General features: G+C 34.9%; 2 protein-coding genes, 1 long non-coding RNA gene and 1 pseudogene across 3 annotated transcripts; 2 read left to right on the forward strand and 2 right to left on the reverse strand.

Annotated features, from left to right (window-relative positions):
- Window positions 1-3,816, reverse strand: part of LOC146732732 (uncharacterized) — a 5,283-nt pseudogene extending 1,467 nt beyond the window's left edge.
- A 1,166-nt stretch (window positions 3,817-4,982) lies between these two features.
- Window positions 4,983-7,728, forward strand: LOC146732733 (uncharacterized). The gene is made up of 4 exons (XM_085491849.1): window positions 4,983-5,709; window positions 6,104-6,244; window positions 6,805-7,153; window positions 7,446-7,728. The coding sequence occupies exons 1-4, from the start codon at window positions 5,544-5,546 to the stop codon at window positions 7,711-7,713; spliced, it is 924 nt and encodes a 307-aa protein (XP_085347975.1). The 5' UTR covers window positions 4,983-5,543; the 3' UTR covers window positions 7,714-7,728.
- A 45-nt stretch (window positions 7,729-7,773) lies between these two features.
- On the forward strand, window positions 7,774-13,224 carry LOC146732734 (uncharacterized). The gene is made up of 4 exons (XM_085491850.1): window positions 7,774-7,869; window positions 11,201-11,280; window positions 12,338-12,542; window positions 12,955-13,224. Exons 1-4 carry the CDS (start codon window positions 7,794-7,796, stop codon window positions 13,053-13,055), a joined length of 462 nt encoding a protein of 153 aa, XP_085347976.1. The 5' UTR covers window positions 7,774-7,793; the 3' UTR covers window positions 13,056-13,224.
- On the reverse strand, window positions 8,481-9,476 carry LOC146732735 (uncharacterized). The gene is made up of 2 exons (XR_014926754.1): window positions 9,149-9,476; window positions 8,481-8,654 (listed from the first exon to the last, which is right to left on the reverse strand). It is a non-coding gene; the product is annotated as an uncharacterized LOC146732735 (long non-coding RNA).
- Window positions 13,225-13,735: the final 511 nt, after the last annotated feature.

A 13,735-nucleotide genomic window follows, 5' to 3' on the forward strand; every position in this document is an offset into this window, starting at 1 on the left:
CTCCTTTTACTCCCATCATAGCTGAAGAATTCCCTTGCTGAGATTTAGTGAATGCTTCCATAGCATGCTGCCTTGTTTCCAGCAGAGTTCGCAGCTGGTCATGTCCAGTGGAACTGTTATCAGTGTTGAAGGGATAAGCCAGCATATGGCCCTTTTGGCCTGTTTTAACAGTTGCTCCCTTTGTTAAACAAAATGGGCAACCGAAAAACCCATTGAACTGATTCAGTTCCATGAAAATACATCGCGCAGGTGAGTCAAACACTGAGCTGAGGAGAATGCCCTTCACCAAGACTTTCTTCCCTTTAACTGAAACACCAATTCCTGAAAAGAAAAAAAACACACACATGGCTTTGAATATAAAAGCTAGATTACATTTAATTTTGTGATAATGTCAATAATGTCATGATTATGTCAGCTGTATAATGAAATATCATTGAAATAATATAAACAACTGTGGTTTATGTTGCAGCTTCTAACTGAAATTTCAAAAAAAAATAAAAAATTCAAGAAAATTAATGTCACAAAAAACCACCCAAGGTACTAGTATATCAAATTTTAAACCACGAGGAACGGTTTCGGGAAGAATTGCGCAGGGGTTTCACAAATGCATTTAATAGCAGGCCATTATCCTGTAACAACAGGCCAACAAATAAAATAAAAAGGCTCTAGGCAGTGTGAAGAAGCGCTGCAGCGAGACCTGTGTTGGCAGTGGGGTGGGGGTGGGGGTTATGGCAGAAAGTACTCTCATGTCCCAAATAAACATACCCTCGGCCAAATCTTCAAAATCTAATAAACATTATTTGTTATAAAAGTGTTGCAATTATTGATTACCGGTAGTACTCAGTACTGATTATAATAACGTACAAAAAATAAATTTGTTGAATTGTTATGAAATGCAAGTAAAATTCAATTTAGTTTTATCGTAAGTGAATGATTTCGGTCACATGTAAACACTTGATGCAATATGATATCAGCCATATTTTTCATGCACATGGGTCCTGAAACAACTGTTTTTCTTCATCTGATAGGTCAAATCGCTAATTAACCAATCAAAATGCTGGAGGGTGCCAACATGTTTGAATTACCATAGCTCATTTAAATATGTTAATGCAGCTCAGCAACTTTATTGTGAATACAAAACGGAAGAGATTTACCGATGTTTTAGTGAGATCTTTTGGCTTTGATTTCAATGGGAAAACGGCATGATTTTTTTTTTTAAGCATGGAATTTTTTAGGGAAAAAATAAACGTCCTGGTACGTTTATTTGAGACATGAAAATAGACGGCTAATTTGGGCTTGTAAGCCGGCCATATGGCCGGTGGCTGGCACTTAATGAAACTCGTGATTAAGTCCAAAATATTGGTTTTGATCAAAAGATTTAAGATATTGATGAGGAAACCATACTAAACATCAAAGCACTCAGGCTACTGGTTTTCACGAGAAAGATGAAAATTGTTGATGGCCTCCAAACAGACACCAGATAGCAATGGAAAATGTGTCATCTTCCATGACAGTGGAGCTAAAAAAAAAAATAAAGAGTAACTTACCAGTTGTAAACAACTCTTTAAGGGACACAGCAAATGGTTGCAAAAATGTTTTACATTCTGGTTTCTTAAAACCAAACCAAATACCAGCAAATATCTTGTTACACCTTCGATACCTAAAGATAAATTAAATTCAGACTGTATTCAAGTGTCTTGTTTCACAAGCAATTATTCATAGAAAAATTAATGATAACGCACAACTCAAGCCCTGAATACCACACATGTGACCTTATGATTGAAAGAGCTTCACTTCACTCTTCTACTGTAAATGAAATACTGTAAACTATTAAATTTCCACTCCGAGCAATTTTCTTGTTCTGATGATGAGAAATTTTCACTGAAATTTGTCTTTTGCAGAATTAAAGCAATTTGAAGTATAAGATATTAAGTAATAACACAAACACAAGAGATATAAACACATTACAGTGAGGGCGAATGACAATTTCTGTATTACATGTATAAGATAAACACATTTTAACAAAAACAAATATATTTGTATATTTAATTTAAAAGCATTGTGAGTTTCTGTTTTGGAGAATACAAGTTTCAAATCCTGGTTTTGACCAAAAATATCCAAAATAATTTGTTTATACATGTACACCTAGTATAACACCAGTAATAATATTCTACGATTAGAAAAAACAGCCTACCTCTCAGATGGCGGAAGCTCATTTATTCTGTGCTCTCGCTGTCGCTCGCAAATGTCGTAAATTACGAAATTTGGACAAGATCTACGAACAAAATAAATATCTATTAGTAGGATTTACGAACACATTTTGTACAAAATACCCTTGCAAATCGCCCTCATTTAATTGTCAAGACTCGACTGTGATCATCACGCGTGTTACGGTTTGAATGATTGCCATTTTAACAATGTCCCGTTACTTCTAAGATTGCAACAATTGTTACATGGTGATCGCGATCAACACGGAACTGCCACTGAATGTACTTTTCCACTCTAAAGTTATTTTGGTGTCATCGCACATGCGTAGTTTAGTCGACATGTATTTCAAGATACCCCGCAACTTTACTCTCAGTATGGGACGGTTTCATGTCGCCCTTATCAAACACGTGATTTGTTTATTTATTGAAAATGGAGACTACGTCAAAAAGGAGCAGACAACTGCTCGACGAGTATTTTTCACGACGAGATGGAGAAACCGCTAAATCGTGTTCAGAACCAGAAACCCATGGGTGTCCTAACCCTTACAGCACCAAGAAACGGAAAGTTGATCGTACTGCAGCACGATTTCAGAAATAATGGAAGGTTAGCTGCGGTTCCGTAGCTCTTTGGTGCGACATACAATCTAATTTTGCCCTACCAATTTCATTCGGACGTCTTGTTTTTATTTTTGTTGTTGTATGTCGAACATGTCACGTAAATAATGCGGTCGGCAACACAGGGCTATGATTCCACAGCTAATGGAAGGTGAGACAATGTTAGCGAATCGATCGAAAAATACTATAATTTGTGTAACATTCTTACCGGGCATTACAAGACCGAAAGTTACTTTAGTTACTTTTTCACTTTAATTCAGAAATTTCGATGAAAATAATAGTCATTTTGTGTCGTCATAAACGTCAACATGCGGGTTTGCATGACGAGCACGGGAGATTACTTCATAATAATAATGATTGGCATAGAGTTTTTTCTGAGAAATTTCCCGTGAAAATTTATTCACAAGATGACTTGTGTTCTAGGCAGTGAACTTAGTGAGCTTTTGAATGATGACTATTTTCCCCACTGTTAACAATGTGAGTTTATCATGAATATGAAAAGGTTCTGGTGTCTACATTGTATATTTTATTGTGATGTTTTGTTGTACCATCATAAATGGTACATTTTGTGGAGCAGACTGCCTAATTTGATGTCATGAAATTACACACAAAATTAGAGCTCAGGTTGCTACCAGCAAGCACCATTTTCAGCATGCTGTTCTTGTTTTCGGCGGACGACAGAGGGGACAGCTCCCTCTCTTCTCTTTTCCCCGTTGTGCTCGGTCGCGGGAAAATGCTCCGCAGTTTCCAGACAAAGTTTACTAATACTTTTTTTCTTGATTAGTAAATTTACTATTACCTAGCAAATTCCAGAGAGAGCCCAGTTATTGTATAATATACTGGCCATATGCTGAACTTCGAGGACCGAAATAGAGCAACACCATCAAAGTTCATCTGCAATGACAGATGTAATTCTGGTTTTTTTCTGTTCTGCAGTTGAATGGTGAAAAAACCCATCCTCGGTGAAATGTTTCTTATATAGAATTCCATCCATAACATCTTCCACATTGTGCCTATGTCTCTTCTTTCTCTCTCTACGGTAGTTCATTTTATCAAGCATTTTATCTCCTGAAAATTAAAATAAGTCATTGTCAATGACAAGTTCCCAAGCAGTTTTTAGTGACTATCAAAATTAGGGTCAAATAATTATTTACATTTGTGTGACAGACATGATGCATCAGTTTGAACAAAATATGTTCATGCACGACCAAAGATATGGTCAACAATATCCTGCTTGTAAAATGAATATCAATATTGCACAAACACTGTAGCAGATTCAACCAATCATAATTCAGGAAATTATTACAAACAACTTCAACCTATATGATAACCCTTAAATTTAGAATTTACATGTACTTGCAAAATTTAGATAAAAACAGATTGAAGCTGTAAATAATTTAGTTTTAATTGACCGCGGAAAGTCTGAACTAATAGCAAATTTTCATATTCAGTTTTTCAGTAAAATTAATGTCCATACTTTGAGTTGTAACACAATTAACATTTAAAAATGCATTTACATGAAAAATTAAAGTTGTTGGTGAGGTCAAAAATAACAAATAAAGGTACTCACTTCCTAAAATACTCTGTAGTTGACTGAAGAGAGGCGAAATAATGAAGTAGCTGGATGATCCTTTATCCACTGTGTCTTTCAAACATACCAAACAGTGGTCAATAAGCGTCTTCCCTATGTACACCCCACAGTGTGGACAAAAGTAATGGCGTTGTATTGGTGATTTCAAACTCATGAAAAACGTCTGAAATAATTTCAAACTTGTCCGGCATAAGTTGGGTAACAAGCAGTGTAGTTGAATAAGTGTCAAGATATCTGAAAGGGCTTCACCACTAAGACTGTGACGAATAGCAAATGATATGATTAGGAGCATACTGGCACCTACAGTAACTGGGGAGCCACTGTATAAGGGCATGTTTTCATCTGACTCAGACAGTGACGAAGGTTCGTCGTCTATATCCAATGGAGCGTCATCCAAATAGTTTTCCCAGAGATGCTGTTCTTGGTGTCCCTCTGGGGAAAACAAATCATTCTCGAAATTATTGGCATTTGGCTCTCCAATGTCACTGTCAGTAAGGGTGTTTATTTCCGGGCTAGATTGCTCGTCTGCACGTTCGCTATATATGCCAGAAACGTCAGAATTTCCATCATCCACATTAACGACCGGGAATCCTACACGCTCACTACAAACTCCATTCCCGAAATCAGAAGGACCACTAGCCTGAAAAATGGTGCTTTCGACAGAGTCATTCAAACTGGCGCGAGTATTTACAATCGTATTCGGCGTTGTTAAGCCGCGGCGGGCAGTGCTCGGCCAAACTCTTGCAGTCGAGCGTGGAAGTGCCACCGATGTATCACTGAGATACGACAAATAACGTCCCCGTTTTCTAGTTGATGGCTGATCGATGTGTTCATCCATGACTATGCGTAAAAAAGATAACTAAAGTTTGTAAACCAGTAAGTTTACAAGTTCACAGACTAGTTTCTCAAACGCAAGTGTGACAAAGTACAGATGCCAAATGGCGGCGTGACGTCATAATTCCTCAGGATGAATCTTTTATCTTTTTAAATTTACTACTGAGTTAATTATGTATGTTCCCTTTTTATCTGATTATTATAAAAACAATTTGAAAGTGTGTACAATTTTGTAAACAAAAAAAAAAAACTCGCCATTCCGGTTCCGCTCAGCCAATCACAGCGAAGAAAACGAAATGACCCCATGTAATGACCTTACTTTCTTTTCCCGCTCTTACAATACGCGGTATTTTCATTCAGTCTATATTGTTAGTCGCTTGCATTTGAATAACAATTCGCTGCATACTTATGTTATGGCTGTTGCAAGAAAAAGACAACCACCAGCACATCTCAGAGATGAAGGTACGTTGCTATGTAGTTAAGTTTATGAGAGATCTGCTCTTTTTAAAAAGAATTATTGAATGCATTCTGAGTCATGATAATTCGATCGCCCTTCGACCAACTATTGACCAACAGAGGGTTCATTAATATATTTACTCACGAACGTGCCATATACTTAAATCTTATTTAGAATTTGTGATGTTCTGAGAAAATTAATGGCAGCTTTACGTAAATGCTATAAACAGAAGTATGTTTGTTTGGGGGGGGGGGGTGTCGAACTATTATTTTACCATGATTGAGTACTAGTATTTCAAAGGAAATTTAGTTTAACTTTTCAATGTATGATGCCTTATTTTATCTTTCATTCTTATGCATTTTTAAAACTTTAATTGTCATAATTATTTATTCTTTTCAGATTTTGTCTTAGTTCAGTTCACTCAAGACAACAAATATCTTGTTGTGAAAGAGAGTGGTCTGACAGTAAATGGAGGTGTTACCACAGCAGTGTGGCCCAGTGATAAAAAGCATTATAAATGCTTAGTTCTCGGTAAAAGTGGTGAGTATTCGATAGCCTTTCTTTGTCAGTGCATGTTCTCCCCAGGATTTTGGTCACTGGTTGTTGCTAATTTGCATGGTAATTAACACACAAGTTAAATAATTTATTTATAGTGTTTGTATATTTTTTTCACTTTTCACAAGCTATATATTGGAAAAACACTGAATGGTATCAGTGAAATGGCATTTATCATGTTTTGTCTATTAGAAGCGCATGGACTAAAATACATGTCTGTGTGTCTATAATGCCAAATACAATTCATATTTTAACATTACTAGAATTAAATTACTTGAATTAGAATGAAAATGACATTTTTTCAGAGATTGTCAGCCTTTTCTTCTAAATCTGTCTCAATTTATAGTAGTTTTTTTTCATAATGCGACTTCATTTGGACTTTTCTTTTTTGTCTTTGATAATTTTTTTTCACTAACCACAAATGGTCATTGTTAGGCACATCAAAATAGAACTTCATGACTTGGGTTGTGTTGTGAGACTTGTTCTTGTCACATTGATGCCTTTAAATGATTTTCTCTGATTTGACTCATGAATTTATTTTAAAGATGACAAAGATGATTTGCTACATCGCAAGTCAGTAATTGAGAGAGCCTTGAATGGTGGTAAAAGAAAATCACAACTGATTTCAACCAATGAATCTGACAAAAAGAAGAAGTCAGAGAATGTGATCCAAAGTAAAGATTCTGGGAAAAAAAAACAGAAAACTGTTGTGGATGAAGTAAAGAGAAAAGAAAAAGTGGAAGCTCAAGAAAAGAAAAAGGCAGAGCAGGAACTAAAAAGAAAAGAGAAAGAGGAAACCCTGAAGAAAAAACAAGAAAAAGAAGAGAGAAGGACAATTAATTTAAAAAGTTGTGATGATGCTTTGCAGCAGATGAAACAACAAGGCCTCTTCAGGTAAAAAGACTGTCTTCAATTGTTGTAGAAGCTCAAAAAACATATTTTCCAATTAAGTCTGAACTGCCTCTCTAAACAAAATTGTAATACAATCACCAGCTTCCAAAGCACACTTCACGTTTTACAAAAATTATTGCACTGAATCATTGTCTGTACTTGTCTGGCAGCTTTGCTATGTGTGTGTACTTTTCTTTCATATGACTTTAATATTATTCACAAGAGCATATTTTTTTCTGCAGGTGGCTTCAACTTTGACACAAAAGTGTAAAGATATTTTGTACATTATTTGCAGTTATGCAGAGTCATCTGTGGATGTTTTTGATGAGAACCCATTAATTACTTCTATGGATGATAATGATACTGATGTTGATGATGATGATGATGATGATGATGAACCACCACAGTATGCCACTTTACAAAACTTTTGTAGTGATGACTTGGTGGAAGAATCATTAAGCCTTTTAACTCCACCAAGAGAAAAACCAGCACACAAATCTCAACATCAAGATGATAGACCAACTCAAGGTGGTAAGGCGCCCCGCCCCGTGCACATTTTTTAAAACAGGATACTACTGGTAATGAAACTAATTACTCTGAACTGAGCAGGAAGTACTCAACACTTCTTCAGAGATGTGAATCAATGAAATTGGATAATGACATTCTGAAGAAAGAAAATGCAAACCTTAAAGTTCAGCTTGCAGCTGTTCGAAATGAACGTAAGTTACATTGTTATTTTCATTGTTTACTTCCCTTACAGCAAGTCTCAGAAGTATTGGGGCAGCCAATTTGCAAACTCGCTAGCGAATTGGCTAACTGCTTGGGTTTTGACTAAACATTTGGCTTTCGAATCTCGCTGGTGCCGACTCGTGGCCGCATCCACTCTGGGGGAGTCTAAATTGCATTAGAGGACATAGAATGCTTTTACGTAGCCTGGTAGAAGCATGTCTAGATTCCCCTGAATGATTTACTTTGTTACGAGGCGTGATAATGTAAAAGTAGTAAGCCTGAAAACAATCTGATTAAAATCTGATGTAGTGTACAGGCTTTAATTATTTTGGCTATAAACTTGTTTTAATTTTATTTTGTATTACTTTTGTTATTAATGCCCTTTTATTTTATTATTTTACTTTGATTTTGATTTTTTTTAATTCCGCCCTACCTACATCTGAACCGATGCCTATGTAAGTCCCGTTCAAATCTCGCGTAAGTAACAGCCAATCACAGTCCCCCTTTTATACAGGCTGTCGGTTGCTTACTTTTCAGTGTATACGGGCAATTCTTCTGTACATTTATATTTTGCCCACTTGAATAAACCATTAATAGAAAATTGCTAGTATATTTTTATTTGCAAAAGAAATTCCACAGCATTTTACAATTTTTGTCATTTCATTGAATATTTTTTTCACTTCCAACAAATGTGTACACTTCCAGATACATCTTCGCCAGCCAAGGTTCGTTCATTCAGTCATCGCTTCAATTTTACATCACTGAGCATAATTATCTAGAATGGAAGCAAAAAAAAAGTAAATCGTAATGATTAGAACACTGTAAACAGCTATAGTAAACAATGCAAACTGATTTTAAATTGTATAGCGGTCACCGGCCCACGGCATCGACGCAGAAAATTGGAGCAAAACAATATTTCCTGATCAATTGCGATGTGTTCCAAATAAAAAATATTTTATTCCAGTCCAAATCAGCTCATTTACTTTAATAAAGTGTTATTGTATAATGTACAAAATGTTGATACAATTTGATGAATATTTACAGCTACGGCTTCAATACCGTAGACGATTTTGGCCCGATCTTCAACAAAACATCACCCGTCTCCAGGGCCGGCGACTGGAAAAAGACACTGGTGTTCGGTCGAACCGGTGGAAACAAAATCGTCACTCCCAGAATAACTATGCAAAATAACGATCTAAAGTCGAACCATTCGAGCCACAATATTAACATAAAAATGACTTTCGTTGCATTTGACAATGATAAACTTACCGAAAAGCCGTGTTTTTTTCGGTCGGTATAATCCGCCATTTTATTTGAGTGTGTTTGCCATCAGACTCTGCCCGGTGACGTCATCATGTGCGCTATAAAAGGAGGTCTGTGATTCGTTGACTAAAATCGTCGATAGTGGGTCTCGTTGAAATCTCGTTACATAGGCATCGGTTCAGATGTAGGTAGGGCGGAATTAAAAAAAATCACAAAATCAAAATCAAAGTAAAATAATAAAATAAAAGGGCATTAATAACAAAAGTAATAAAAAATAAAATTAAAATAAGTTTATAGCCAAAATAATTAAAGCCCGTACACTACATCAGATTTTAATCAGATTGGCCTGAAAATGGCCTGGTAAGCCTGAAAATGGCCATAGTCAGCTGGCGTAAAGCGATAATATGATAAATGCGATTAATCCGCCGATATTTACTATATGGGGGTAGCCATCTTGAACACTGATTGAAACTAAATAAAGAGACAAGTTGATAAACAATTTCCTACAAATCAGGAAGAAAATGACAAACTTTCACACCTAAATGACCCCGTCAGGGTAACATTAGCCAACTGCTAAAAAAATCGTCATCCCCTGCTGTTATATAGATTCGCCCAGAGTGGGCGTGACCACAAGGCGGCACCAGTAAGATTCGAAACCCAACTGTTTAGTCAAAACCCAAGCAGTTAGCCAATTCGCTAGCGAGTTTGCAAATTGGCTGCCCCAATACTTCTGAGACTTGCTGTAAGGTTGCTCAATACAGTTTCACAAAAGTACTTGGATTTTTTTTTTATATTTATGAATTATTGCTACATGGTCATATGTGAAAAAAATAGGGTGTACATACCTAATTTTTTAGATAAACATACTATTACTTTAGATGGATTATGGAGTTAATACATGGGGAAATTATAATTACGTGATGAAACTATGCATCTGGAACTACATTTGTAAAGATACATGGGTTTCAGTGATTTGCCCTATGCCAACACATATGGGTGGACCCACCCACGTTCAAGACTGCATTGAACAACCTTAAAGACACTCGTGTTGAGGGCACATTTGTGCATTTTTATTTTTTAAATTGAATTCCTGTAAGCTGCTCAAATTTCAAAACTATGAATTTTCGTTATTTGATAATATTACTGCAGACACAATTTTTGGAAAGTCACTGACACAAAATTTCATGATTTTACTCTCGCAAAATTGATTTTTCTATACACTACATGACAGTATAATGATCACAGGGCTTGAACTTCAGAGGCTACAGAGCAATTGGCGCAATGCCCAATAAGTTTGCCTTTGCGCCTAGTGAAAAATAAATATTTTCTCAATATTCTTCATTTATGTATTTATGTATACAATAGTTTTAATTTATAGATTGTGGTTCCTACATGTGATACATGAGCTATTTACTATGCAAGGGTTTTGGGCACCCGTTTTCATGACAAAAATTGTAAAATTGTTTTGGACTGAATTGTAGAACTTTACGATATTTCATAAGGCACAATTGACTTTTTATAGCCATAAAAAAACACACACAGAAGTGAATTGATAAAGTACTGTTAGCGCCCATGCCTGGTCTAGGGCCCACATCCCATTTTTGCATAATTTTTATATTCGGGGTCGCATTCAGTAAAGCACCTATTCTTTCAAAATGCCACTAATTTAATTTAAAACTTGGTCTTTATCATTAATTATCAAAGATTTTGGCTTAGCATTTTTAATCTAGTTAATTTGGGTGGTATATAATTAATATTGTTATAAAAATGTGCATATTTTTTGTGACCATTTCTGTTATTTTATTGTAAAAGTCAATGAAGACGCAACTAATTTTGTATTTTTATTTTCTCTAAAAGACGTCAATCTGTCACATGAATTAAAATTTGCTCTCTTTTTCCGAGGGGGTGGTCGGGTATGTGCTCATCCTTAAAAAATCATTATTTTCCGACTTGAGTACGGTACCACTGAAGGCAGGTATACGACTCAATTTTATAGAAGTTCCAGTGATTGAAGTTGCTTTTTGCATTTTGTGCTGAAAATACTTTTTATTTATTTAGAACTGGATGAAGAAGTTATTGAAATGGCATCAACCCCAACTGATGGGAAAATAAGTAAAGAGGTTGCTCGTTTGTTCAAGGTATGTTCCCCTTTTTAGCTCCGCTGTCGAAAAAGTCATTTCATGTCAAAATCTCAAATTTTCTATTTTTGGTGAATATTTTTGTCATTTTTGGTAAAAAGTGATATTTTCGACTGATTGCTTTGATATTACATATATAGGTACTACATGTGGATCTCTTGCAGATTTGTTCATTTCGAGATGATATCTTCAATTCACTAATTTTGGTGAATATTTTTGTCATTTTTGGTAAAAAGTGATATTTTCGACTTGTTAAAAATCGCAAGTCCAATTGCTTTGATATTACATATATAGATACTACATGTAGACCTTTTCTCAGATTTGTTCATTTCGTGATGATATCTTTAATTTTGATGAATATTTTTGGTAAAAAGTGATATTTTTGACTTCTTGTTGAAAACCGCAAGTCCAATTGCTTTTATATTACATATATAGGTACTACATGTAGACCTCTTTCAGATTTGTTAATTTCGTGGTGATATCTTCAATTATCTAATTTTGATGATTATTTTTGTATTTTTGGTGAAAAGTGATATTTTTGAATTCTTGTTGAAAACAGCAAGTCCCATTGCTTTGATACTATACATATTGTTCATTTTTTAATGATATCTTCTGTTCTTTAATTGAAATGTGCATTGCTAACAGCGGAGCTATCTCAGCCGACAGGCAATTTTGCAATATTCAGTTGTCTAGGAGTGATCAGAGTGGCAAGTCAAAAAACGAAAGGATTTCCATGTTAATTAATAAACCCACTTAGCAGCAAAAACTGTGTCGGATTTCTGTTTTTGGCTTATCACAAAGATAGCTGAATTATAAAGTGGAGTGTATATTTTACAAACTTGATAACACCCCTAGTTTTATTTTATGTTAAGTGTTAAATAACAGCTACATAATGTGCAATAACAAACAGCAAATTGTGTAGCCATTAAAGATTGAAATGAATATGATACACAGGTCCCCCATCAGTCAACAATTTAGTTGCTGTTTAGTGTAACAACTATAAAGATTGTTGTGCAGAGATAATTCTAATGTTTTTGTTATTGTATTATTTGCATAGATGGTAGAATTGACACCTGGTGATGGTGTTTATATAACACAGAAAAACTTGATGAAGGCAAAACACAAGCTTGCTTCATCGCCAACTGCTAGCGCACTGTTCCTAGCACGAACAATGTTAACAGATAAGGAGCTTATGAACATGAATATACGTGGAGTTAATGGGAAAAAACCAATGGATCCAGACATAAGGTCGTCCATTATTGGTAAGTATATTGTAATTATTGATACTAATGCACTGCAAATAAAATTAGTTTTTTTGTGAAAGTGAGTTACAGCTTATTGCACAAGTCAAAATAGCAATAGACATTTCATCCTGTTGATTGAGCTTCCATCTATGAAATATACAAAAAAATGGCTTTCACAATAACCAGTGCAGATTGTATACTTGTGAGGTTGACTGATTTTGTGTCTCAATGAAACTGCACAATGAAGGCATCATACATCAAGGTTTCGCATTAACAAACCTTCGTTCTGAGTCATATACTTAAAACAATGAATTGTTTTTAATGCATCAGTTTAAATAGGGGACACAAGTCACATGTACAAACTACACATTGTATTAAGAACATGCATCTCATTGAACTTTTACTCTATTTACTGTTTATTCCTCAACAGCTTTCTGTATGAGTGGACCAAAATCGACACCAGAAGCATCCATAAACCGTGCATTGGGCACTATGATATCAGGTTTACGGTATCAAGACACCAAAAAATGAATATTTGATATCAGTTTAGTACCAGTAATAAACTTTTTGGTCTGTTTATTCTATATTAAGTAGTAATAATTATGCATGCTTGTTAAATTTTAGAGAGTATATTACTTGCAAAATGTTTATATACATTATTTCCGAGCTTTTATACTTAATTTTGCCATGCACATTACTCCGGATTCCCAATGTGCAAGATTGTAAAAAAAAAATTTTTTAATATTTATTTTTGTAAGAATTTTACACATGTATCATTTGTAATAAAACGGATTGTTATTGGTATTTTTTTGGTATCAGTTCATTATTTCCCAAGTACATTTACACACACAATCTGGTGAATGAAGATGAACCAGTTCAAAATGCATTTATACTAATTGTTCCTGAGACATGAATATCAAGTAAAATGCATTTTAATAATTTTATTTATAAATGCGTTTATTTCCATTCTGATATGGCTCGATATAATAAATGCATTTAAAATGCATTTATTTCCAAACGTGTTTAAAACGCATTTTGAATGCATTTAAAATGCATCCACCTCATCATCTCAAGTGTCGAAAACTTGGCAGTTTAAAAGGCGTTTTTTTCTTGTGTAAAAGGCGTTTCTAATACATTTTAAACACATTTACAACATATTTACAGTGCATTGAAAAGAGTGAAAAAAAACACATTTTAAATACATTTCAAAT

The sequence above is a fragment of the Saccoglossus kowalevskii genome, chromosome 17 (assembly GCF_978046115.1).
Source record: "Saccoglossus kowalevskii chromosome 17, keSacKowa6.1, whole genome shotgun sequence".
Taxonomy (NCBI): Eukaryota; Metazoa; Hemichordata; class Enteropneusta; family Harrimaniidae; genus Saccoglossus; species Saccoglossus kowalevskii.

Excerpts from the sequence above, each read along its gene's own strand:
- LOC146732733 (XM_085491849.1), top strand. The coding sequence starts at position 5,544 with ATGACCCCATGTAATGACCTTACTTTCTTTTCCCGCTCTTACAATACG. Across the intron at positions 6,245-6,804 it reads CTTAGTTCTCGGTAAAAGTG|ATGACAAAGATGATTTGCTA; the intron begins GTGAGTATTCGA and ends TTTATTTTAAAG. Across the intron at positions 7,154-7,445 it reads AAACAACAAGGCCTCTTCAG|TTATGCAGAGTCATCTGTGG; the intron begins GTAAAAAGACTG and ends CATTATTTGCAG.
- LOC146732734 (XM_085491850.1), top strand. The coding sequence starts at position 7,794 with ATGAAATTGGATAATGACATTCTGAAGAAAGAAAATGCAAACCTTAAA. Across the intron at positions 7,870-11,200 it reads TGCAGCTGTTCGAAATGAAC|AACTGGATGAAGAAGTTATT; the intron begins GTAAGTTACATT and ends TTATTTATTTAG. Across the intron at positions 11,281-12,337 it reads AGGTTGCTCGTTTGTTCAAG|ATGGTAGAATTGACACCTGG; the intron begins GTATGTTCCCCT and ends TTATTTGCATAG.